Source organism: Zonotrichia albicollis, unplaced genomic scaffold, assembly GCF_047830755.1.
Source record: "Zonotrichia albicollis isolate bZonAlb1 unplaced genomic scaffold, bZonAlb1.hap1 Scaffold_73_unloc_1, whole genome shotgun sequence".
NCBI classification, from domain to species: domain Eukaryota; kingdom Metazoa; phylum Chordata; class Aves; order Passeriformes; family Passerellidae; genus Zonotrichia; species Zonotrichia albicollis.
Window position 1 is genome coordinate 434,280 of NW_027428459.1, and position 23,095 is coordinate 457,374.

General features: G+C 53.5%; 2 protein-coding genes across 2 annotated transcripts; both read left to right on the forward strand.

Annotated features, from left to right (window-relative positions):
- The first annotated feature begins 195 nt into the window (after positions 1–195).
- Positions 196–4,862, forward strand: LOC141727986 (uncharacterized). The gene is made up of 3 exons (XM_074534269.1): positions 196–304; positions 533–1,368; positions 2,559–4,862. Exons 2-3 carry the CDS (start codon positions 547–549, stop codon positions 3,978–3,980), a joined length of 2,244 nt encoding a protein of 747 aa, XP_074390370.1. The 5' UTR covers positions 196–304; positions 533–546; the 3' UTR covers positions 3,981–4,862.
- Positions 4,863–8,087: 3,225 nt separating this feature from the next.
- On the forward strand, positions 8,088–22,662 carry ACTMAP (actin maturation protease). Its single transcript, XM_074534270.1, has 8 exons — positions 8,088–8,150; positions 9,753–9,821; positions 12,196–12,323; positions 14,439–14,568; positions 16,442–16,512; positions 20,468–20,625; positions 20,981–21,548; positions 21,704–22,662. The coding sequence occupies exons 3-8, from the start codon at positions 12,218–12,220 to the stop codon at positions 22,642–22,644; spliced, it is 1,974 nt and encodes a 657-aa protein (XP_074390371.1). The 5' UTR covers positions 8,088–8,150; positions 9,753–9,821; positions 12,196–12,217; the 3' UTR covers positions 22,645–22,662.
- Positions 22,663–23,095: the final 433 nt, after the last annotated feature.

Below are 23,095 nucleotides of genomic sequence, written 5' to 3' on the forward strand. Positions count from 1 at the left end.
GTCAGGAGCAGGGCTGGGGGAGATGGGAGAGGAGGGATGAAGGCGGAGAGAGCGCAGCGATGGAAGGAGGAGAAGGCGGGGTTAGGGAGCAGGAGGAGGAGAAGGGATGGAAGGGGAGGGATGGAAGAGGAGAAGGAGGCGGAGATAACGCTGAGGAGAGGGCGGGGGGATGGAAGAGGAGGAGCGGCAGGAAGAGGAAGAGGAGGGACAAAGGCGGATCCAGGCTGAGGGGACGGTTGCAAAGCGGTCGACCAGCCTGGATTGGCGCTACTCTCTGTGGGATCATCGGCCCCGCATCGCGCCGGTGAGCAGGGACGGGAGTCCGGCCCTGATATCCCGGGGGGTGCCTGGGTTGGGTTTTTGGGGGGATGTTTGGAGAATGAAGAAGTCCAAGGCTGAGCGGAAAAGGCCCCTCGGGGGGACATCGGGGGGTGGCGGTGCCGTCCTGCCGGGGACGGCCTGGGGGGATCTCGTTGCCCTCGGCTGTGGCACGGAGGCAAATCCCATGGTGTCCTTGTCCTTCCTCCCCCAGAGCGGGAGCGGAGCATGGAGAGCAGGGAGGACAAATGCCCGCGGCAGGAGCTGGTGGAAGAGGCCGTTTTGAGCGGCTCCACGGCGCAGGAAGGCAACGGGGAGGAAAAGGCGCGGAGATGCCGCACGAGGAGGGGCTGCAAACGCAGCCGGCGGGGATGTGAGGGGGAAAGAGCCGGCCTGGGGCGGGAAGGCGGCCGGAGACGGAGCCAGGGGTCGGAGCTGGTGCTCCGTGAGCAGCTCCGTGATGGGGAGAAGCCCCACACGTGCGGGGAGTGTGGGAAGAGCTTCAGGTGGAACTCCCAACTGATCGTGCACCAGAGGATCCACACTGGGGAAAGGCCTTTCGAGTGTTCCGTGTGTGGGATGCGCTTCAGCCAGATCTCCGCCCGGGACAAGCACCAGAGGAGCCACACTGGGGAGAGGCCCTTCGAGTGTGACAAATGCAGGAAGAGGTTTCGGACCAGCACCCATCTCCTCCGGCACTATCAGACTCACACAGAGGAGAGGCCCTTCCAGTGCCCTGACTGTGGGAAGGGATTCAGGCAGAACTCCCACCTCATCAGGCACCGGCGCATCCACACTGGGGAGAGGCCCTACGAGTGTGATAAATGCGGGAAGAGGTTTCGGACCAGCTCTTATGTCCTCGAGCACTATCGGATTCACTCAGAGGAGAGGCCCTTCCACTGCCCCGACTGCGGGAAAGGATTCAAGTACAACTCCACCCTCATCAAACACCGGCGCATCCACACTGGGGAGAGGCCCTACAAGTGTCCCCAGTGTGGGAAGAGCTTCTCACACAGCTCTAACTTGACCCAACACCAACGGAGGCACCACTAAGGGAAGCCCTGTGAGAGCCCCGAGTGCGGGCAGAGCTTCGTGCGCTGCTCCAGCTCCATCCCCCACTGGAGGAGGCACTGTGGGCACAGCCCTGGTCACTCACATTCCCTGTGATCCCTGCTGGGAAGACACATGGAGGCTTCAAATTTTGGTTGTCCTTAATATTTCTCCCTTCTCCATCTCTTTGCACTCAAAAATCCACGAGGGTTGGATCTGTCACCTCAAAACCACTCAAATCCCACTGAAAACAGATCAGTCTTATCCCAAAACTTTTCAAATGCAACTCAAAAAAGTCAATGTCATAGAAAACTCACTCAATTCCTCCACAACCTGAGTAAGACTGGGCTGGAAGGAGACTGGGAGAAGCGTGACCTCAGTTAGGGTGGTGGGATGGGGATTATCTTGGGCTGAGTGTGTGGGATGCATTTGATACGAAATAAAACTTTCAGACTTACAGATTTCTCTCCCGTTCATGTTCAGTCGGTTACAGTTCTGTTTGCACAGTGCCGCCTCCCAGAGTGTCCCCTCAGAGTTGCCGCCCTTGGCCTGAGCCCGCCCCTTTCCCCTCACGGTTCCCGCCCTTTCCCTGCCCCCTTTCCCCTCGCGGTTCCCGCCCTTTCCCTGCCCCCTTTCCCCTCACGGTTCCAGCCGGTTCGGGGAGAGGAGCAGGGCTGGGGGAGATGGAAGGGGAGTGATGAAGGCGGAGTGAGAGCAGCGATGGGAGGAGGAGGAGAAGGCGGGGTTAGGGAGCAGGAGGAGGAGAAGGGATGGAAGGGGCGGGATGGAAGAGGAGAAGGAGGCGGAGATAACGCTGAGGAGAGGGCGGGGGGATGGAAGAGGAGGAGCGGCAGGAAGAGGAAGAGGAGGGACAAAGGCGGATCGAGGCTGAACGGACGGATCCACGCGGTCGCCCAGCCTGAATTCGCAGCCCCCGCCTGTGGGATCATCGCCCCCGGAACGCGCCGGTGAGCAGGGACGGGAGCCCGGCCCTGATATCCCGGGGGGTGCCTGGGTTGGGTTTTTGGGGGGATGTTTGGAGAATGAAGAAGTCCAAGGCTGAGCGGAAAAGGCCCCTCGGGGGGTGGCGGTGCCGTCCTGCCGGGGACGGCCTGGGGGGATCTCGTTGCCCTCGGCTGTGGCACGGAGGCAAATCCCATCGTGTCCTTGTCCTTCCTCCCCCAGAGCAGGAGCGGAGCATGGAGAGCAGGGAGGACAAATGCCCGCGGCAGGAGCTGGTGGAAGAGGCCGTTTTGAGCGGCTCCACGGCGCAGGAAGGCAACGGGGAGGAAAAGGCGCGGAGATGCCGCTCGAGGAGGGGCTGCAAACGCAGCCGGCGGGGATGTGAGGGGGAAAGAGCCGGCCTGGGGCGGGAAGGCGGCCGGAGACGGAGGCAGAGCTCGGAGCTGGTGCTCCGTGAGCAGCTCCGTGATGGGGAGAAGCCCCACACGTGCGGGGAGTGTGGGAAGAGCTTCAGGTGGAACTCCCAACTGATCAGGCACCAGAGGATCCACACTGGAGAGAGGCCCTTTGAGTGCGGGCAGTGTGGGAAGAGCTTCAGCCAGCGCAGCAATCTGCTCATGCACCAGAGGACCCATCCTGGGGAGAGGCCCTACGAGTGTGGGGAGTGTTGGAAGAGCTTCAGTAGGAAATGGAACCTGGTCCAGCACCAGAGGTCCCACCTTCGGAAGAAGCGCCCCGAGTGTGGGGAGTGTGGGAAGAGCTTCCGCTGGAGGTCGGACCTGATGAGGCACCAGAGGTCCCACACTGGGGAGAGGCCCTACGTGTGTTCGAAGTGTGGGAAGGCGTTTCAGACCAACTCCTGTCTCATCAACCACTATCGCATTCACACAGGAGAGAGGCCCTTCCAATGCCCTGAGTGTAGGAAGGGATTCCGGCAGAACTCCAGCCTCATCAGTCACCGGCGCATCCACACAGGGGAGAGGCCCTTCGAGTGTGACAAATGCAGGAAGAGGTTTCGGACCCGCGCCGATCTCTTCTGGCACTTTCAGACTCACACAGAGGAGAGGCCCTTCCAATGCCCCGACTGTGGGAAGGGATTCCGGAAGAACTCCAGCCTCATCGCCCACCAGCGTATCCACACTGGGGAGAGGCCCTACGAGTGTGATAAATGCAGGAAGAGGTTTCAGAGCAGCTCTCGTCTCCTCGAGCACTATCGGAGTCACTCAGAGGAGAGGCCCTTCCGCTGCCCCGACTGTGGGAAGGGATTCAAGTGCAACTCCACCCTCGTCAAGCACCAGCGCATCCACACTGGGGAAAGGCCCTTCGAGTGCTCCGTGTGTGGGATGCGCTTCAGCCAGAGCTCCACCCGGAACAATCACCAGAGGAGCCACACAGGGGAGAGGCCCTTCGAGTGTGACAAATGCAGGAAGAGGTTTCAGACCCGCGCCCATCTCTTCCGCCACTTTCAGACTCACACAGAGGAGAGACCCTTCCAGTGCCCTGAGTGTGGGAAGGGATTCAGGCAGAAGTCCAACCTCATCAAACACCGGCACATCCACACTGGGGAGAGGCCCTACGAGTGTCCCCAGTGTGGGAAGAGCTTCTCACAGAGCTCTAACTTGATCCGACACCAACGGAGGCACCACTAAGGGAAGCCCTGTGAGTGCCCCGAGTGCGGGCAGAGCTTCGTGCGCTGCTCCAGCTCCATCCCCCACTGGAGGAGGCACTGTGGGCACAGCCCTGGTCACTCACATTCCCTGTGATCCCTGCTGGGAACACACCTGGCTGCTTCTCGTTTTAGTTTCACCTTTGTTTTCCTCTGCTTCATCTTTATCCTTTAAAAGCAGCCCAGACTGGTGTAAATGAAGGAAATTGAGCGAACATAACTGAAGTTGTGTAATTTCTCTGTTGTTTTTGAGTCAATTTGGGATTTTGAGCCACGTTTTCGATGACATGCCCCTGTTTCTAAGAGGCAGCAATTTGATCTCACCCTTCTTGTTTTTCTGTGAACCGAATTTGATCTCCCCCTTCTTGTTTTTCTCCTGTTACCGAAACCCCCTCTCCCTCCTTTGGGTACACTATAAAATCCCCTCGGTGTTGCCTTTCCCCTGTCTTTGTGGGGTAAGAAATGGATTCACAAAGGATGAGCCCTTGTCCCACTGGATTCCCAAGGGTCAGCCTCATTTTCCACTGGATTCCTGCAGGATCAGCTTTTCCCACTGGATACCCAAAATTTCAGCTTTTCCCACAGGATTCTTGGAGGATCATCATTTTTTCACACTGGATTCCCAAAATTTCAGCTTTTCCAGCTGGATTTCTCAAAATTTCGGCTTTTCCCACTGGATTCCCAAAGGATCAACCTTTCCCCAATGGATTCCCAGAGGATTCTAACTCTGTCACTGGTTTTTCTTGTTTGTACTACCGCATTTGTAGTTTTAGTTGTTGCTAATAAAAACCCAGTTATTTCTACTCCCATATCTTTGCTGAGAGCCCCTTCATGTCAAAATATATTATTGTTATTATTATTATTATTATTATTATTATTATTATTATTATTATTATTATTATTATTATTATTATTATTATTTTATTGTTTAAAGGGGGAGGGTTTACATTTTCCATTTCACTGGAGGCTCCTGCAATGGGGAGACACCCCCAGGGAGGGGCCAATTAAAATCATTCCTGGAATATGTAAGTTATTTCATGGATTTGCATAAGGATCTATGAATATGCCACAGGCTGATGTAATTAAAACCAGATTAATTAAGGGGTTTCCCCGAAAATAACTGGGGGGATCTTGGCGGCCATAACAACCTTTACTCGATGGTCCTTGTCTCCCATTACATCAGCCTGTTGCATATTCTTTTAATTTTTTGCATATCCATAAACTACTTTACATATTCCCGGAATAAAATTGCCTTCATCCTGTTTGGGGGTCCCATCCCCTCCCCCGTGTTTGGTTTTGGGGGCTCCAGGCCCCTCCTTTTCCGTTTTGGGGTCCCGACCCCGTTTTGGATTAATTTGGGGTCCCCACCCCATCCCCAGGGTCACCTTCCCCCCCCTTCCCAATTCCTCTCCCGGCAACTGATGAGTCATCAGCGAGAAACGCGCTGATTGGCTGGAAATTACCCCGCGCTGTCTCTGTGTATTTAACGGAGGTGGAGGCCTTGGTCTCTGCCTGGCAACTGCTGAGTCAGAGCTACGCCGGGCGCTGATTGGCTGAGAATCGCTGAGTGGGGCCAGTGCTCTCAGTTTCTACCTAGCAACTGGTTTGTCATCAGTTCCGCGCATCCTGATTGGCCGGGATCTGCTTTGGGGTGGGGACGGGAGGAACTGGGGTTACTTGGGGTTTATTTGGGTTTAGTGAGGGATTATTTGGGGTTTATTTGAGGTTTTTTTGTGGTGTTTTTCCGTGTTTTTTGGGGGTTATTTGGGGTTATTTGGGTTTAGTTTTGGTTTTTTTGGGGTTAGGTAGAGTTCTTTGGGGTTTTTTTGGGGTTTATTTGAATTTCTTTGGTGTTTATTTAGGTGTACTTCGAGTTACTTGGGTTTTTTTAGGAATTATTTGGGATTTATTTGTGACTACTTATGGATCTTTTTTAGTGGTTTTTTTTGGTTTAAATTGGTTAATTTTTGTTTGTTTTGTGTTTTTTGAGGCTATTTGTTTTTTTGTGTTTTGTTTTTGTTTTTAATTTGGTTTTTTTTGAGGTTCTTTGTATTTTTTTGTTTTTTAGGTTATTGGGAAGTATTTGGGTTTGTTTGCCTTAATTGGGGTTTTTTGTTTATTTGTATTTATTTGAGGATTTTTTGGGGTTATTTGGGTTTTTATTGGCCTACTTGAAGTAATTTTGTGTTATTTGGGTTTAAGTTTTGGGTTTTTTTAGGGTTTTTTGGGGTTTATTTAAAGTGTTTTGAGGTTGTTTGGGTTCTTTGGGTTCATGTGGAGTCAAAAAACCTTGGAATGTTTCTACTCCAAAAAACGGGAATTTTTCCCCAAAAACCTGGAATATTCCGTTAAAAATCCCGGACTTTTCCCAGCCAATAGCGGCTTTCCCGGCTCCAAATCAACCAATCACTCCGCGCCTTCCCTCAGCAACTCCTGCCTCCCATGCCTCAAACCAACCAATCACCCCACGAATCACCTCAGCAACTCCTGCCTCTCCTTTTCGAAACCAACCAATCAGCGCACGACTTCCCTCAGCAACGCCCGCCCATTCAATCAATCACCGCGCGGCCCCCCTCAGGCAAGTCCCGCCTCCCCCTCCCAAACCCAACCAATCACCGCGCGCCTCCCCTCAACAACTCCCGCCTTCCCTCTTCCTTTCTTGTCAATCACTGGGCCCTCCACGAAACCAACCAATCACCGCGCGGCTCCCCTCATGCAACTCCCGCCTTCACCCGCCTTTCTTGTCAATCACCTCGCCCTCCACGAAACCAACCAATCACCGCGCGGCCCGCCTCAGGCAACTCCCGCCTCTGCCTCCCAAACCCAACCAATCACCGCGCGCCTCCACTCAGCAACTCCCGCCTTCCCGCTGCCTTTTTTGTCAATCACCGTGCCCTCTATGAAATCAACCAATCACCGTGCGGCTCCCCTCAGGCAACTCCCGCCTCCCCCTCCCAAACCCAACCAATCACCGCGCGCCTCTCCTCAGCAACTCCCGCCTTCCCCCCGCCTTTCTTGTCAGTCACTGCGCCTTCTACGAAGCCAACCAATCACCGCGCGTCTCCTCTCAGCAACTCCCGCCTTCACCCGCCTTTCTTGTCAATCACCTCGCCCTCCACGAAACCAACCAATCACCGTGCGGCTCCCCTCAGGCAACTCCCGCCTCTGCCTCCCAAACCCAACCAATCACCGCGCGCCTCCCCTCAGCAACTCCCGCCTTCGCCCTGCCTTTCTTGTCAATCACTGGGCCCTCCACGAAACCAACCAATCACCGCGCGGCTCCCCTCATGCAACTCCCGCCTTTACCCGCCTTTCTTGTCAATCCCCGCGCCCTCTGCGAAACCAACCAATCACCGCGCGGCTCCCCTCAGACAACTCCCGCCTCTCCGTCCCAAACCCAACCAATCACCGCGCGGCTCCCCTCAGGCAACTCCCGCCTTCCCCCTGCCTTTCTTGTCAATCACAGGGCCCTCCACGAAACCAACCAATCACCGCGCGGCTCCCCTCAGGCAACTCCCGCCTCTCTCTCCCAAACCCAACCAATCACCGCGCGCCTCCCCTCAGCAACTCCCGCCTTCCCCCTGCCTTTCTTGTCAATCATTGGGCCCTCCACGAATCCAACTAATCACCGCGCGGCTCCACTCATGCAACTCCCGCCTTCACCCGCCTTTCTTGTCAATCACCTCGTCCTCCACGAAACCAACCAATCACCGCGCGGCTCCCCTCAGGCAACTCCCGCCTCTGCCTCCCAAACCCAACCAATCACCGCGCGTCTCCCCTCAGCAACTCCCGCCTTCACCCGCCTCTCCTGTCAATCACCGCGCCCTAAACCAAACCAACCAATCAGAGCGCGCCTCCCCTCAGCAACTCCCGCCCTCCCCTCAGGGCTCCAGCCAATCAGAGCCTAGTTTGATGCCGGGGCCGGGCATGGAGCGGGCGCCCCCTCCGCCCCGCCGCCCCCTCCGCCCCCGCCGCCGCCCGGGATCCCCTCAGGGACCCCCGGGACCCCCTCAGGGATCCCCGGGACCCCCTCAGGGATCCCCGGGAGCCGCCCCGGGCTCGCGCCGGTCCTGCGGGAGGCGCTGGAGAGAGCGGGGGAGGCGCTGGGAGAGGACGGCGGGCTCCGGGAGCTGCTGAGGAGGCGCAGGGACAGGTGAGCGGTCGTGAGGGGAATTTGGGGAGGGGTCTTGAGGAGGTTTGGGGGGGAATTGGGGAGGGTCTGGGGGGAACTTGAGGGGGTTTTGGTGGGGTCTGGGGTGGCTTTGAGGTGGAATTTTGGAGGTTTTTGGGAATTTGGGGAGGGGTCTTGGAGAGTCCTGGGCTGGATTTTGGGGAGGGGTCTTGGGGAGTTTTGGGGGGTTTTAGGGAAGAGTTTGGGGGAATTTGGGGAGGGGTCTTGGGGGGTTTTGGGGAGGGGTCTTGGGGGGATTTTGAGGAGGGGTCCTCGGGGGGTTTTGGGGAGGGGTCTGGGGGGAGATTGGGGGATCCTTGAGGGGGTTTGGGGAGGAATTTGGGGAGGGGTCTTGGGGTGGTCCTGGGGGGATTTGGGGAGGGGTCTTGAGGAGATTTGGGGGGGTTTGGGGAGGTTTAAGAGAGGAATTTGGGGAGGGGTCTTGGGGAGGTTTTGGGGGGAGTTTGGGGGAATTTGGGGAGGGGTCCTGGGTTGAGTTTTGGGGGTCCTGGGGGGATTTTGGGGAGGGGTCCTGGAAGGGTTCTGGGGTGGATTTTGGGGAGGGGTCTTGAGGGAATTTGGGAGATTTTGGGGAGGGGTTTTCGGGGGGAATTTGGGGAGGGGTCTAGGGGTATTTGAGGGTTTTTGGGGTAAATTTGGGGAGGGGTCTTGGGGATTTTGGGGGATTTGGGGAGGGGTCTTGGGGTGGTCCTGGGGAGGTTTTGGGGTGATTTTGGGGAGGGGTCTTGGGGGATTTTTGGGGAATTTGGGGAGGGGTCTTGGGTGGTCCTGGGAGGTTTTGGGGAAGGGTTTGGGAGAATTTGGGGAGGGGTCTTGGGGTGGAATTTTGGGGAGGGGTCTTGGGGGTTTTTTGGGGTGATTTTGGGGAGGGGTCTTGAGGGTTTTTTGGGGAGGGGTCTTGGGGGGAAATTTGGGAGATTTTGGGGGTTTTTGGGGTGATTTTGGGGAGGGGTCTTGGGGATTTTTGGGGAGGGGTTTTGGGGGGGAATTTGGGGAGGGGTCTAGGGGTATTTGGGGGTATTTGGGGTTTTTGGGGTGATTTTGGGGAGGGGTCTTGGGGGGAAATTCAGGAGGTTTTGGGAGGGGTTTTGAGGGATTTTTGGGGAGGGGTCTTGGGGGTTTTTGGGATTTTTGGGAGGGGTCTTGGGGGGAAATTTGGGAGATTTTGGGGTTTTTTAGGGTGATTTTGGGGAGGGGTCTTGGGGTTTTCTTGGATTTTTGGGGAGGGGTCTTGGGGGTATATTTGGGAGGTTTTGGGGGTTCTTGGGGTGATTTTGGGGAGGGTTTTTGGGGATTTTTGGGGAGGGGTCTTGGGGGGGAATTTTGGAGGGTTTTGGGGGGTATTTGGGGGATTTTGGGTGATTTTGGGGAGGGGTCTTGGGGGGGATTTTGGAGGGTTTTGGGGATATTTGGGAGTGATTTTGGGAGGGGTCTTGAGGGTTTTTTGGGATTTTTGGGGAGGGGTCTTGGGGGGGAATTTGGGAGGTTTTGGGGAGGGGTTTTGGGGTGGTTTTGGGGTGATTTTGGGGAGGGGTCTCCCATGGTCGCCCCCTCCCCACAAAGCCTGGAGGGTCCCTGGAAGTGGCTCCTGTTCCACCGCCCGGTGCCGCCCCTGATCCAGAACGGGCCCCAGTGAGTGACAAAAACCCCAAAAACACCCCAAAATCACCCCAAAATCACCCCAAAATCACCCCTGAAACCCCCAAAATCACCCCAAAATCACCCTAAATACCCAACAATCCTCTCCAAAATCCTCCCAATCCCCTAAACCCCCCAAACCCACCCCCAAAAACCCCAAAATCCTCAAAATCCCCCAAATCCCCCAAAAAACCCCAAATCCCCCCAAAAACCCCCAAATGCCCCCAAATCCCCCTCAAATCCCCCAAAACCACTCCCCAAAATCTCCACAAAACCCAAAAAATCCTGGCCAAAATCCCCCCAAAACCCCCCAAACCCAGCCCCAAAACCCCCGAAATCCCCCCAATTTCCCCAAAATCCCCCATAACCTCCCAAACCCATCCCAAAATCTCCCAAAATCACCCCCAAATCCTTCCAAATCTCCCCAAAAACCCCCCAAAATCCCCCAAATCCCCCCAAATCTCCCCAAATCCCCAAACCCCCAAATCCCCCCAAAACTGCCCCAAATCCCCCAAATCCCCCCAAAATCCCCAAATCCCCCAAATTCCCCAAAACCCCATAACCCCCAAATCCCCCGCAAAATCCCCCAAAATCCCCCAAACTCCCCAAAATCCCCAAATCCCCCCTAAATCTCCCCAAATCCCAAAAACCCCAAAATCCCCCCCAATCTCCCCAAACCCCCCAAAAACCCAAATTCCCCCCAAAAAATTCCAAATCCCCCCAAACCCCCCAAACCCACCCCAAAAACCCCAAAATCCCCCCCAATCTCCCAAAATCCTCAAAATCCCCCAAATCCCCCCAAAAATCTCCCAAATCTCCCCAAAATCCCCCAAATCCCCCCAAAAACCCCCAAATCCCCCCCAAATCTCCCCAAATCCCCCCAATATTCTCCAAACCCACCTAAAATCCCCCAAGACCCTCCAAAAAATCCAAAATCCAACCCCAAAATCCCCCAACCCCCAAGAAATCCCCCCCAAAATCCCCCCAAAAACCTCCCAAATCCCTCCAAACCCACCCCCAAATCTCCCTAAACGCCCCCAAAATCAACCCCAAAAACCCCCCAAAAACCCCAAAATCCCCCCCAATCTCCCCAAAATCCTCAAAATCCCCCAAATCCCCCAAGAATCCCCAAATCCCCCAAAAAACCCCAAAATCCCCCCAGTTTCCCCAAAACCCCCCAAATATCCCCAAATCCCCCCAAAAATCCCCCCAAATCCCCCCCAAAACCCCCCCAAATCCCCCCAATCTCCCAAAATCCCCCCAAAAACCCCAAAATCCCCCCAAATCCCCCAAAAATCTCCCAAATCCCTCCAAACCCACCCCAAATCTCCCTAAACACCCCTAAAATCAACCCCAAAAACCCCCAAACCCACCCCCAAAAACCCCAAATCCCCCCAAATCTCCCTAAATCCCCCCAAAAACCCCAAAATCCCCCAAAACCCCCCCAAACCCCCCCAAATATCCCCAAAACCCCCCCAAAACCCTCCCAAACCCACCCCCAAAAACCCCTCAAAAACCCCCAAAACCCCCCAAAATTCCCCTAAAAACCCCCAAATCTCCCAAATCTCCCCAAAATCCCCCAAATCCCCCAAAAATCCCCCAAATCCCCCCAAATCTCCCAAAATTCCCCCCTAAATCCCCAAATCCCCCCAAATCTCCCCAAATCCCCCAAAAACCCCCAAATATCCCCAAAACCCCCAAAACCCCCAAATCCCCCCAAAATCCCCAAATCCCTCCCCCAAAAACCAAAAATCCTCAAAATCCCAAAATCCCCCAAAATCCCCCAAATCCCCCAAATCCCCCAATATTCCTCCAAACCCACCTAAAATCCCCCAAAACCCCCCAAAAAATCCAAAATCCAACCCCAAAATCCCCCCCAATCTCCCAAAATCCTCAAAATCCCCCAAATCCCCCCAAAATCCCCCCAAATCCCCCCAAAACCCCCCCAAACTCCCACCCCCAAAAACCCCAAAATCCCCCAAAATCCCCCAAATCCCCCAAATCCCCCAAAACCACCCCAAAAACCCCAAAATCCCCCCAAAATCCCCAAATCCCCCCCAAAAACCCCTGCAAATGCCCCCCAAATTTCCCCCAAATCCCCCCTAACTCCAATCCCCCCTAAACCACCCCCCAAAACCCCCCAAAAATCCCCCTCAAACCCACCCTCAAAAACCCCAAAATCCCCCCCAAATTCCTCCCAAACCCCCAAAATCCCCCCAAATCCCTCCAAAAATTCCCCCAAATCCCTCCAAAAATGCCCAAAAACCACTCCCCAAAATCCCCAAACCCCCCAAAAATCCCCAAAATCCCCCAAATCCCCCCAAATCCCCCAAAATTCCCCCAAAATCCCAAACCCCCCCATTCCCAGGTGTGGCCTGGTTGCCCTGGCCATGGCCGGGGCTCTGCTGGGACCCCCCCGGCCCCAATTGGGTCTGGGGGCTCTGCTGGAGACAGCGCGGGCCCGGGGCTACACCCACAGCGGGGAGATGTTCTCTGGTCAGCCTGGGGGCGTTTGGGGGGTCCTGGGTGATTTTGGGGGGTCCTGGGGGGGTTTGGGGGGATTTTGGGGTTCTTGGGGGATTTTGGGGAGTTTTGGGGGATTTAGGGGGGATTTGGGTCTGGGGCTCTGCTGGAGACAGCGCGGGCCCGGGGCTACACCCGGCATGGGGAGATGTTCTCTGGTCAGCCTGGGGGGGTTTGGGTTGATTTTGGGGGGTCCTGGGAGGGTTTTGGGGAAATTTTGGGGGGTCCTGGGGGGAATTTCGGGGCGATTTGGGGCAATTTTGGGGGATTTTGGGGGAGTTTTGAGGGGGATTTTGGGGGTTTTAAGGGGGATTTGAGGGGATTTTGAGGGCAATTTTGGGGGATTTTAGGGGCGATTTGAGGGAATTTTGGGGGATTTTGGGGCGATTTTGGGGGATTTGGGGGGAATTTTGGGGGGTTTTGGGAGGATTTGGGGGAGTTTTGAGGGGATTTGGGGAGGGTTTGAGGGGTCCTGGGGGATTTTGGGGGGTCCTGGAGGGGTTTGGGTTGATTTCGGGGGGATTTGGGGAAATTTTGGGGGGATTTGGGGGGGTTTTGGGGGAGTTTGGGGGGGGCGATTTTGGGGAGGTTTTAAGGGGGATTTGGGGAGATTTTGGGGATCCTGGGGGATTTTGGGAGATTTTGGGGAGTCTGCGGAAGGTTTGGGGGATCCTGGGGGGATTTTGGGGCGATTTTGGGACAATTTTGGGGGGGATTTTGGGATGATTTTGGGGGATTTTGGGCGAGATTGGGTGGATTTTGGGGGGGATTTTGGGGAGATTAGTGGAAGTTTTGGGGCATTTTGGGGCGATTTTGGGGAGGGTTTAAGGGGTTCTGGGGGGTTTTGGGGGAATTTTGGGCGATTTTGGGGGGGATTTTGGGGGCATTTTGGGGAGGATTTGGGGGGATTTTGGGGGGGATTTTGGGGGGATTTTGGGGGGTCCTGGGGGGATTTTGGGGCGATTTTGGAGGGTTTGGAGGAGGATTTGGGTGGGCTTGGGGGGTCCTGGAGGGATTTCGGGAGATTTTGGGGTATTTGGGGGATTTTGGAATGATTTTGGGGGGTCCTGGGGGGGGTTTGGGGAAATTTTGGGAGGATTTTGGGGGGATTTTGGGGGGGATTTGGGGAGGGTTTAAGGGGGTTTTTAGGGGGATTTTGTGGGTTCTGGGGGGGTTTCGGGGGGATTTGGGGCAATTTTGGGGGATTTTGGGGGGATTTTGAGGGAGTTTTGAGGGGGATTTGGGGGCGATTTTGGGGCGAGATTGGGGGGATTTTGGGGGGTATTTGGGGGATTTTTGGGGGCATTTTGGGGAGGATTTGGGTGGGTTTGGAGGAGGATTTGGGGGGATTTTGGGGGGGATTTTGGCATTTTGGGGAGGATTTGGGTGGGTTTGGAGGAGGATTTGGGGGGGATTTTGGGGGGGATTTTGGGGGGATTTTGGGGGGTCCTGGGGGATTTTGGGGCGATTTTGGAGGGTTTTGGGGGGTTTTTGGGGGGGATTTTGGGGAGGATTTGGGTGGGTTTGGGGGAGGATTTTGGGGGTCCTGGAGGGGCTTGGGTTGATTTTGGGGTGTCCTGGGATTTTGGGGTTATTGTCAGGATATTTTGGGGATGATTTCAGGATGTTTCTTGTGATGTTTTTGGGGTGACTTTGGGATTATTTTGGGATATTTTGGGGTGATTCTCAGGATGGTTTTGGGATGTTTATGGGGTGTTTTTTGTGATGATTTTTGGGATATTTTGGGAAGTTTTTGGGGTGATTTTGGGATATTTTTGTGTGGTTTTTAGGATGATTTTAGGATGTTTTTGGATATTTTTGGGACGATTTTGGGGTTATTCTCAGGATATTTATGGGATGATTTTGGGGTATTTTTGGGATGATTTTGGGGATATTTTTTGTGATGTTTTTGGGGTGATTTTGGGGTTATTCTCAGGATATTTATGGGATAATTTGGGGATATTTTTGGGATGATTTTGGGGTTATTCTCAGGATATTTCTGGGATGTTTTTGGATATTTTTGGGATATGTTTGTGATGTTTTTGGTCTGTTTCTGTGATGATTATGGGCTGTCCCTGTGCTCCCCAGCCGCCCATTTGGCCGCCCTGGCCCAGGAGCTCCTTCCCTGCAGGGCTGAGCTGCTCCAGGGGGGGCTGGGGGGGCCCAACCGGGAACGGGTCCTGCGGCACCTGCGGGGGGGAGGGGCCCTGCTCGTCCCGTATCCTTTGGGCTTCTTTTTGGGGTCTGGGGGCTCCCCTTGGGGTCTGGGGGCTGAATTTGGGGGTCTGGGGCTCCTTTGGGTTCCTTTGGGGGTCCTTTGGGGTTTGGGGTCTGATTTGGGGGGCTCCTTTGGGGGTCTGGGGCTCCTTTTGGGCTCCTTTGGCGTCTGGGGGCTCCTTTGGGCTCCTTTTGGGGTCTGGGGGCTCCTTTTGGGGTCTGGGGGCTCCTTTTGGGGTCAGGTTTGGGGTCTGGGGGCTCCTTTTGGGGTCTGGGGGCTCCTTTGGGGGTCTGGGGGCTTCTTTGGGGCCACTTTTGGGGTCTGGGGGCTCAATTTGGGGTCCCAATTTGGGGTCTGGGGGCTCCTTTTGGGCTCCTTTGGGGTCTGGGGGCTCAATTTGGGGCCACTTTTGGGGTCTGGGGGCTCAATATGGGGTCACTTTTGGGGTCCTTTGGGGGTCTGGGGTCACATTTGGGGTTTGGGGTTCTGGGGCGGCCCCTGCTCATCCCGTATCCTTCATGTGGGGTTTGGGGCTCCTTTTGGGGTCACTTTTGGGGGTCTGGGGGCTCCATTTGGGGTTTGGGGTCACTTTTGGGTCCTTTGGGGTCAGAATTTGGGGTTTGGGATTTAGGGCGGCCCCTGCTCGTCCTGTATCCTGCTATGGGGCTCCTTTGGGGGTCTGGGGGCTCCTTTTGGAGTTTGGGATGGGATTGGCCCCTGCTCCTCCTGTATCCTGCATTTGGGGTCTGGGGGGTCCTTTTGGGGTCTGGGGGCTCCTTTTGGGGTTTGGGGGCTCCTTTTGGGCTCCTTTGGGGTCTGGGGGCTCAATTTGGGGTCACTTTTGGGGTCCTTTTGGGGTCTGGGGGCTCCCTTTGGGGTCACTTTTGGGGTTTAGGGTCTGATTTGGGGCTCCTTTTGGGGTTTGGGGTCACAATTTGGGGGTCTGGGGGCTCCTTTTGGGGTCTGGAGGCTCCTTTGGGGTCTGGGGGCTCCCTTTGGGGTTTGGGATGGGAATGGCCCCTGCTTGTCCCGTATCCTTCTGTGGGGTCCTTTTGGGGTCCTTTTGGGGTCACTTTTGGGCTCCTTTTGGGGTCTGGGGTCAGGATTAGGGACTGGGGACCCTGTTTGTTCCATATTCTGCTTTTGGGGTCACATTTGGGGTCTGGATTTGGGGTTTGGGGTTTGGGGTGGCCCCTGCTCATCCCGTATCCTGCATTTGGGGTAATAGATATACGTAGAGATCTCTCCCCCCCCCCCCCCCCCCCCCCCCCCCCACCCCCCCCCCCCCCCCCCCCCCCCCCTTTTGGGGTCTGGGGTTTGGGATGGGAATGGCCCCTGCTTGTCCCATATCCTTCTGTGGGATTTGGGGTCACTTTTGGGGTCCTTTGGGGTCTGGGGGCTCCATTTGGGGTCTCCCTTTGGGGTCTGGAGTCTGTAATTGGGGGTTTGGGGTCTCCATTTGGGTTTTAGGGTCTCCATTTGGGGTTTCCATTGGGGTTTTGGGGTCCCCATTGGGGTTTTGGGTCTCCCTTTGTGTTTTAGGGTCTCCCTTTGTGTTTTAGGGTCTCCATTTTGCGTTTTGGGGTCCCATTTGCGTTTTAGGGTCCAATTTGGGGTTTTGGGGTCTCCCGTTGGGATTTGGGGTCTCCCTTTGGGGTCTCCCTTTGGGGTCTCCAATTTGGGGTTTCCATTGGGGTTTTGGGGTCGCCTTTGGGATTTTGGGGGTCTGGGATTGGGTTTTGGGGTCCCTTTTGGATTTTTGGGGTCCCCTTTGGGGTTTTGGGGTCCCCTTTGGGGATTTTGGGGTGCCCTTTGGGTTTTGGGGTCCCTTTGGGGTTTTTGGGGTCCCGTTGTTGTTCCCTGACCCCCCCAGCTATGACGGCGACAGCAACCACGCCCCCTGCAGGCGGCGCGGGCACCGAGCGCACTGGGCGCTGATCATCGGTGAGGGGGCCAAAAACACCCCAAAAACACCCCAAAAACACCTCAAAAACACCCCAGAATACTCACAAAAACACCCCAAAAACACCCCAAAATCACCCCAAAAATCTCCACAAAATCACCCCAAAAATCACCCAAAATCCCCCTTAAAAATCCTTATAATTCCCTCAAAAATCCCCAAAAACCCCCAAAAATCTCCACAAAATCACCCCAAAATCTCCCCAAAAACACCCCCAAAACCACTTCAAAAACACCCCAAAATCACCCCAAAATCTCCCCAAAAACACCCCAAAACACCCCAAAAATCACTCCAAAAACAACCCCAAAATACTCACAAAATCCCCCCAAAAACACCCCCAAATCACCCCAAAATACTCACAAAATCCCCCTTAAAAGTCCCTATAATTCTCTCAAAAATCCCCCCAAAAACACCCCAAAAATCTCCCCAAAATCACCTCAAAAATCTCCCCAAAATCACCCCAAAATACTCACAAAATCCCCCTTAAAAATCCCCCCAAAATCACCCCAAAAACACCCCAAGATCCCCCAAAAACACCCCAAAAATCACCCCGAAAACACCCCAAAAATCTCCATAAAATCCCCCCAAAATCACCCCAAAAGCACCCCAAAATCACCCCAAAATACCCCAAAATCACCCCAAAAACACCCCAAAAATACCCCAAAATCACCCCAAAAATCTCCCCAAAATACCCCAAAATCACCCCAAAAATACCCCAAAAACACCCCAAAAATACCCCAAAATCACCCCAAAAACACCCCAAAAACACCTCAAAAATACCCCAAAATCACCCCAAAAACACCCCAAAATCACCCCAAAATCTCCACAAAATCACCCCAAAATCACCCCAAAATCACCTCAAAAATCTCCCAAAATACTCACAAAATCCCCTAAAAATCCCTATGATTCCCTCAAAAATTCCCTCAAAATCCCCCCCCAAAAACCCCAAAAACACCCCAAATATCCCCCCAAAAACACCCCAAAACACCCCGAAATACTCACAAAATCCCTCTTAAAAGTCCCTATAATTCCTTCAAAAATCACCCCAAAATCCCCCCAAAACACCCCAAAATCTTTTCTAAAATCACCCGAAAATCTCCCCAAAATAACCCAAAATTCAACCCCAAAATGCCCCCAAAAATCACCCTGAAAATCCCCCCAAAATCCCCCCTTAAAAATCCCTAAAAACCACCTCCAAAACCCACCCTAAGAACCCCCAAAATCACCCCAAAATCCCCCCAAATAATCCCTAAAAATCACACCAAAATTCCCCAAAAATCTCGCCAAAATACTCACAATATCCCCCTTAAAAATCCCCCCAAAAACACCCCTGAAACATCCAAAAATCACCCCAAAAATCTCCCCAAAATACTCACAAAATCCCCCTTAAAAATCCATATAATTCCCTCAAAATCACCCCAAAATCCCCCAAAAACACCCCAAAAATCTCCCCAAAATCCCCCAAAAACACCCCCAAAACACCCCAAGATTACCCCAAAATCTTCAAAAACAGCCCCAAAATACCCCAAAATCACCTCCAAAATCCCCCCAAAAACCCCTAAAGTCACCCCAAAATTCCCCCTAAAAAACCCCCAAAATTCCCCAAATTCACCCCAAAATCCCCCCAAAACTCCCCCAAAATTCCCCCTAAAAAATCCCCCAAAAAACCCCAAATTCACCCCAAAATTTCCCCTAAAAAATCCCCAAAATTCCCCAAATTCACCCCAAAATCCCAAAAATCACACCCAAAACCACCTCAAAAATCCCCCCAAAAAATCCCCAAAATTCCCCAAAATTCACCCAAAATCCCCCAAAAAAATCCAAAAAAAACGCCAAAATCCCCCAAAATCCTCCAAAATCCCCCTAAAAAATCAAAAAAAATCACCCCCAAAACCACCTCAAAAATCCCCACTAAATCCCCAAAATCCCCCAAAAAAATCCCAAAAAATTCCTAAAATTCCCCCTAAAAAATCCCCAAAAAATCCCCAAAATTCCCCCTAACAAATCCCCCCAAAAAACCAAAAACCCCCAAAATTTCCCCTAACAAATCTCAAAAAAAAGCCCCAAAATTCCCCAAATTCACCCCAAAATCCCCCCAAAACTCCCCCAAATTTCCCCCTAAAAAATCCCCCAAAAAATCCCAAAATCCCCAAAATTCACCCCAAAATTCCCCCTAAAAAATCCCCAAAAAATCCTCAAAATTCCCCAAAATCCCCCCAAGTTCCCCCTGAAAAATCCCCCAAAAAACCCCACAAAATTCCCCAAATTCACCCCAAAATTCGCCAAAATTCCCCCTAAAAAATTCCCAAAAAATCCCCAAAATTCCCCAAATTCACCCCAAAACTCCCCCAAAATCCCCCTAAAAAATCCTAAAAAATTCCCCGAAACTCCCCTAAAAATTCCCCAAAATCCCCCTAAAAAATCAAAAAAAATCCCCAAAATTCCCCCTAAAAAATCCCCAAAATCCCCAAAATTCCCCCTAAAAATTCCCAAAAAATCCCCCAAATTCCCCAAATTCACCCCAAAATCCCCACAAAATCCCCCCAAAAAATCCCCAAAAAACCCCAAAATCCCCAAAATTCACCCCAAAATCCCCCAAAAAATCCCAAAAAATCCCCAAAATTCCCCAAATTCACCCCAAAATCCCCCTAAAAATCCGCAAAAAAATCCCAAAATTCCCCAAATTCATCCCAAAACTCTCCAAAATGTGCCAAAATTCCCCCTTAAAAATCTCCCCAAAAAATCCCCGAAATTCCCCAAATTCACCCAAAATCCCCCCAAATAATCCCTAAAAACCACCCCCAAACCACCTCAAAAATCCCCCCAAAATTCCCCAAAATTCACCCCAAAATCCCCCTAAAAAATCCCCAAAAATCCCCAAAATTCACCCCAAAATCCCCTAATAAAATCCCAAAAAATCCTCAAAATTCCCCCTAACAAATCCGAAAAAATCCCAAAATTCCCCAAATTCACCCCAAAATCCCCCTAAAAAATCCCAAAAAATCCCCAAAATTCCCCCTAAAAAATCCCCCAAAAATCCCCAAAATTCCCCAAATTCACCCCAAAATCCCCCTAAAAAATCCCCAAATTCGCCCCAAAATCCCCCAAAAATTCCAAAAAAAACCCCAAAATTCCCCCTAAAAAATCCCCAAAATCCCCCCAAAATCCCCCTAAAAAATCACAAAATTCCCCCTAAAAAATCCCCCAAAAACCCCAAAATTCCCCAAATTCACCCCAAAATCCCCCCAAAACTCCCCAAAAATTGCCCCTAAAAAATCCCCAAAATCCCCTAAAAAATCCCAAAACCCACCCCAAAATCCTCCAAATTCACCCCAAAATGCACCAAAATTCCCCCTAAAAAATCCCCCAAAAAACCCAAAAAATTCCCAAAATTCCCCCAACAAATCCCCCAAAAAACCCCAAAATTCCCCAAATTCACCCCAAAATCCCCCAAAACCACCTCAAAAATCCCCCTAAAAAATCCCAAAATTCCCCAAATTCACCCCAAAATCCCCTAAAAAATCCCCTAAAAAACCCCCAAAAACCCAAAAATCCTCCAAAATTCCCCTAAAAAACCCCCAAAAAACCCCAAAATCCCCAAAATTCACCCCAAAATTCCCCCTAGAAAAATCCCCAAAAACCCCCAAAATTCCCCCCAAAAAGCCCAAAAAATCCCCCCAAAATCCCCCAAATTCACCCCAAAACTCCCCCAAAAAATCCCAAAAAATCCCCAAAATTCCCCAAATTCACCCCAGAACTCCCCTAAAATTCCCCCTAAAAAAACCCAAAAAAAACCCCAAAATCCCCAAAATTCCCCCTAAAAAATCCCCCAAAAATTCCCAAAATCCCCCCCAAATTCACCCCAAAACCCCCCCAAACCCCCTCCCCCAAACCCCCATTTTGGGGGTCTCTGTGACCGCAGCCCCCTCCCCATTTCAGGGCTCCTGGTGGCCGTGCCCCCCCAGGCCCCGCTGGGACCCCGATTCCGGAGGGACCCCGAGATCCCCAACGTCTTCCACGCCCCCCCTATTGGGGCTGGGGGCTTCCAAAATGGGGCTGGGGGTGTTCAAATTGAGTCTGGGGGTGTCTTAAATGGGGCTGGGGGCTCCAAAAATGGGGCTGGGGGCTCCAAAAATGGGGCTGAGGGCTCTCAAAATGGGGCTGGGGGCTCTCAAATTGGGTCTGGGGGCTCCCAAATTGAGTCTGGGGGCTCCCAAATTGAGTCTGGGGGCTCTCAAAATGGGTTTGGGGGCTCTCAAATTGGGGCTGGGGGCTCCCAAAATGGGTCTGGGGGTGTCCAAATTGGGGCTGGGGGTGTCCAAAATGGGCCTGGGGCTTCCCAATTGAGTCTGGGGGGTCCAAAAATGGGGCTGGGGGCTCCCAAAATGGGGCTGGGGGTGTCCAAATTGGGGCTGGGGGTGTCCAAAATGAGTCTGGGGGTGTCCAAATTAGGTCTGGGGGCTCTCAAATTGGGGCTGGGGGCTTCCCAATTGGGGCTGGGGGTTCTCAAATTGGGGCTGGGGGCTCTCAAATTGGGTCTGGGGGCTCCAAAATGGGGCTGGGGGCTCCAAAAATGGGGCTGGGGGCTCCAAAAATGGGGCTGGGGGTGTCCAAATTGGGGCTGGAGGTGTCCAAATTGAGTCTGGGGGCTTCCTAATTGGGGCTGGGGGTGTCCAAAATGGGGCTGGGGGCTGTCAAAATGGGTCTGGGGGCTCTCAAATTGAGTCTGGGGGCTTCCAAATTGGGTCTGGGGGCTTCCAAAATGGGGCTGGGGGCTCCCAAATTGGGGAGGGGTCTCAGACCCAAGGGGGTTCCCAATTTGAGTCTGGGGACTCCCAATTGGAGGAAGGGCTGCGGGATTTGAGTCTGGGGTCTCCAATTGAGTCTGGGGTCTCGAATGAGCCCGAATTGGGTCTGGGGTCTCCAATTGAGTCTGGGGTCCCCAGCAAGGCCAAATTGGGTCTGGGGTCCTCAGCTGACTCTGGGGCCTCTGAATTGGGTCTGGGGTCTCCAATTGAATCTGGGGTTCCGAATTGGGTCTGGGGTCTCCAATTGAATCTGGGATCCCCGAATTGGGTCTGGGGTCCTCAGCTGACTCTGGGGCCTCTGAATTGGGTCTGGGGTCTCCAATTGAACCTGGTGACCCTGAATTGGGTCTGGGGTCTCCAATTGAACCTGTGATCCCCGAATTGGGTCTGGGGTCCTCAGCTGACTCTGGGATCCCCGAATTGGGTCTGGGGTCTCCCTTTGGACCCGGTGATCCCGAATTGGGTCTGGGGTCCCTGTTGGGTTCTGATAACCCCGAATTGGGTTTGGGGTCTCCTCTCGATTCCGATAACCCCGAATTGGGTCTGGGGTCTCCAATTGAATCTGTGATCCCCGAATTGGGTCTGGGGTCTCCAATTGACTCTGGGATCCCCGAATTGGGTCTGGGGTCCCCGTTGGGTTCCGATAACCCCGAATTGGGTCTGGGGTCCTCAGCTGACTCTGTGATCCCCGAATTGGGTCTGGGGTCCCTGTTGGGTTCCGATAACCCCGAATTGGGTCTGGGGTCTCCCATTGGACCCAGCGATCCCGAATTGGGTCTGGGGTCCCTGTTAGGTTCAGATAACCCCGAATTGGGTCTGGGGTCTCCAATTGAATCTGGGGTTCCCAAATTGGGTCTGGGGTCTCCAGTTAGGTCTGGGGTCTCAAAGGGGACTGGTGATCCCGAATTGGGTCTGGGGTCTCCTCTCGGTTCCGATAACCCCGAATTGGGTCTGGGGTCTCCAATTGAACCCGGTGACCCCAAATTGGGTCTGGGGTCTCCTCTCGGTTCCGATAACCCCGAATTGGGTCTGGGGTCTCCAACTGACTCTGGGATCCCCGAATTGGGTCTGGGGTCCCCGCTGGTGCTGGCGCTGCAGGGGAAGAGCCCGCGGCCTCAGCTGTGGCCGCTGGGGGCGCTCGCGGACAGCAACGCCCAATTACGGGAACTGAGCCCGCTCCGCGCCGGCGGCGCCTTCGTGCTGCCCCCTGGCGGCGTGGCCGGGGGACTGCAGGGCCAGGCCGTGCTGCTGCACCCCCTGCAGACCCCTCCCCAAATTCAGCACTGTGCAGACCCCTCCCCAAAATAAAAATTAGAGATTTTTAAATTATTTTTGTGGTTTTTAGGGGGTTTTATGGGTACGTTTTTGAGGGTTTTATGGGGATTTTTGTGGGGTTTTTGGTGGCGTGGCGGGGGGACTGCAGGGCCAGGCCGTGCTGCTGCACCCCCTGCAGACCCCTCCCCAAATTCAGCACTGTGCAGACCCCTCACCAAAATAAAAATATTGCATTTTTAAATTGTTTTTTAGGGGATTTTTGGGGTTTATTTGGGGTTTTTTGTGGTTTTTATGGGTACATTTTTGGGGGGTTTATGGGGATTTTTGTGGGGTTTTTGGCGGCGTGGTCGGGGGACTGCAGGGCCAGGCCGTGCTGCTGCACCCCCTGCAGACCCCTCCCCAAATTCCGCACTGTGCAGACCCCTCCCCAAAATAAAAATAGTGGATTTTTAAATTGTTTTTTGGGGGTTTTTAGGGCGTTTTT

Coding starts and splice junctions, on each gene's coding strand:
- ACTMAP (XM_074534270.1), top strand. CDS start 12,218: ATGGCCGGGGCTCTGCTGGGACCCCCCCGGCCCCAATTGGGTCTGGGG. Junction 20,626..20,980: donor CTGGGGGTGTCTTAAATGGG/GCTGGGGGCTCC, acceptor TGTCCAAATTAG/GTCTGGGGGCTCTCAAATTG. Junction 21,549..21,703: donor TCTGGGGTCTCCAATTGAAT/CTGGGGTTCCGA, acceptor CTCCAATTGAAC/CTGTGATCCCCGAATTGGGT.
- LOC141727986 (XM_074534269.1), top strand. CDS start 547: ATGGAGAGCAGGGAGGACAAATGCCCGCGGCAGGAGCTGGTGGAAGAG. Junction 1,369..2,558: donor AACACCAACGGAGGCACCAC/TAAGGGAAGCCC, acceptor CCCCCAGAGCAG/GAGCGGAGCATGGAGAGCAG.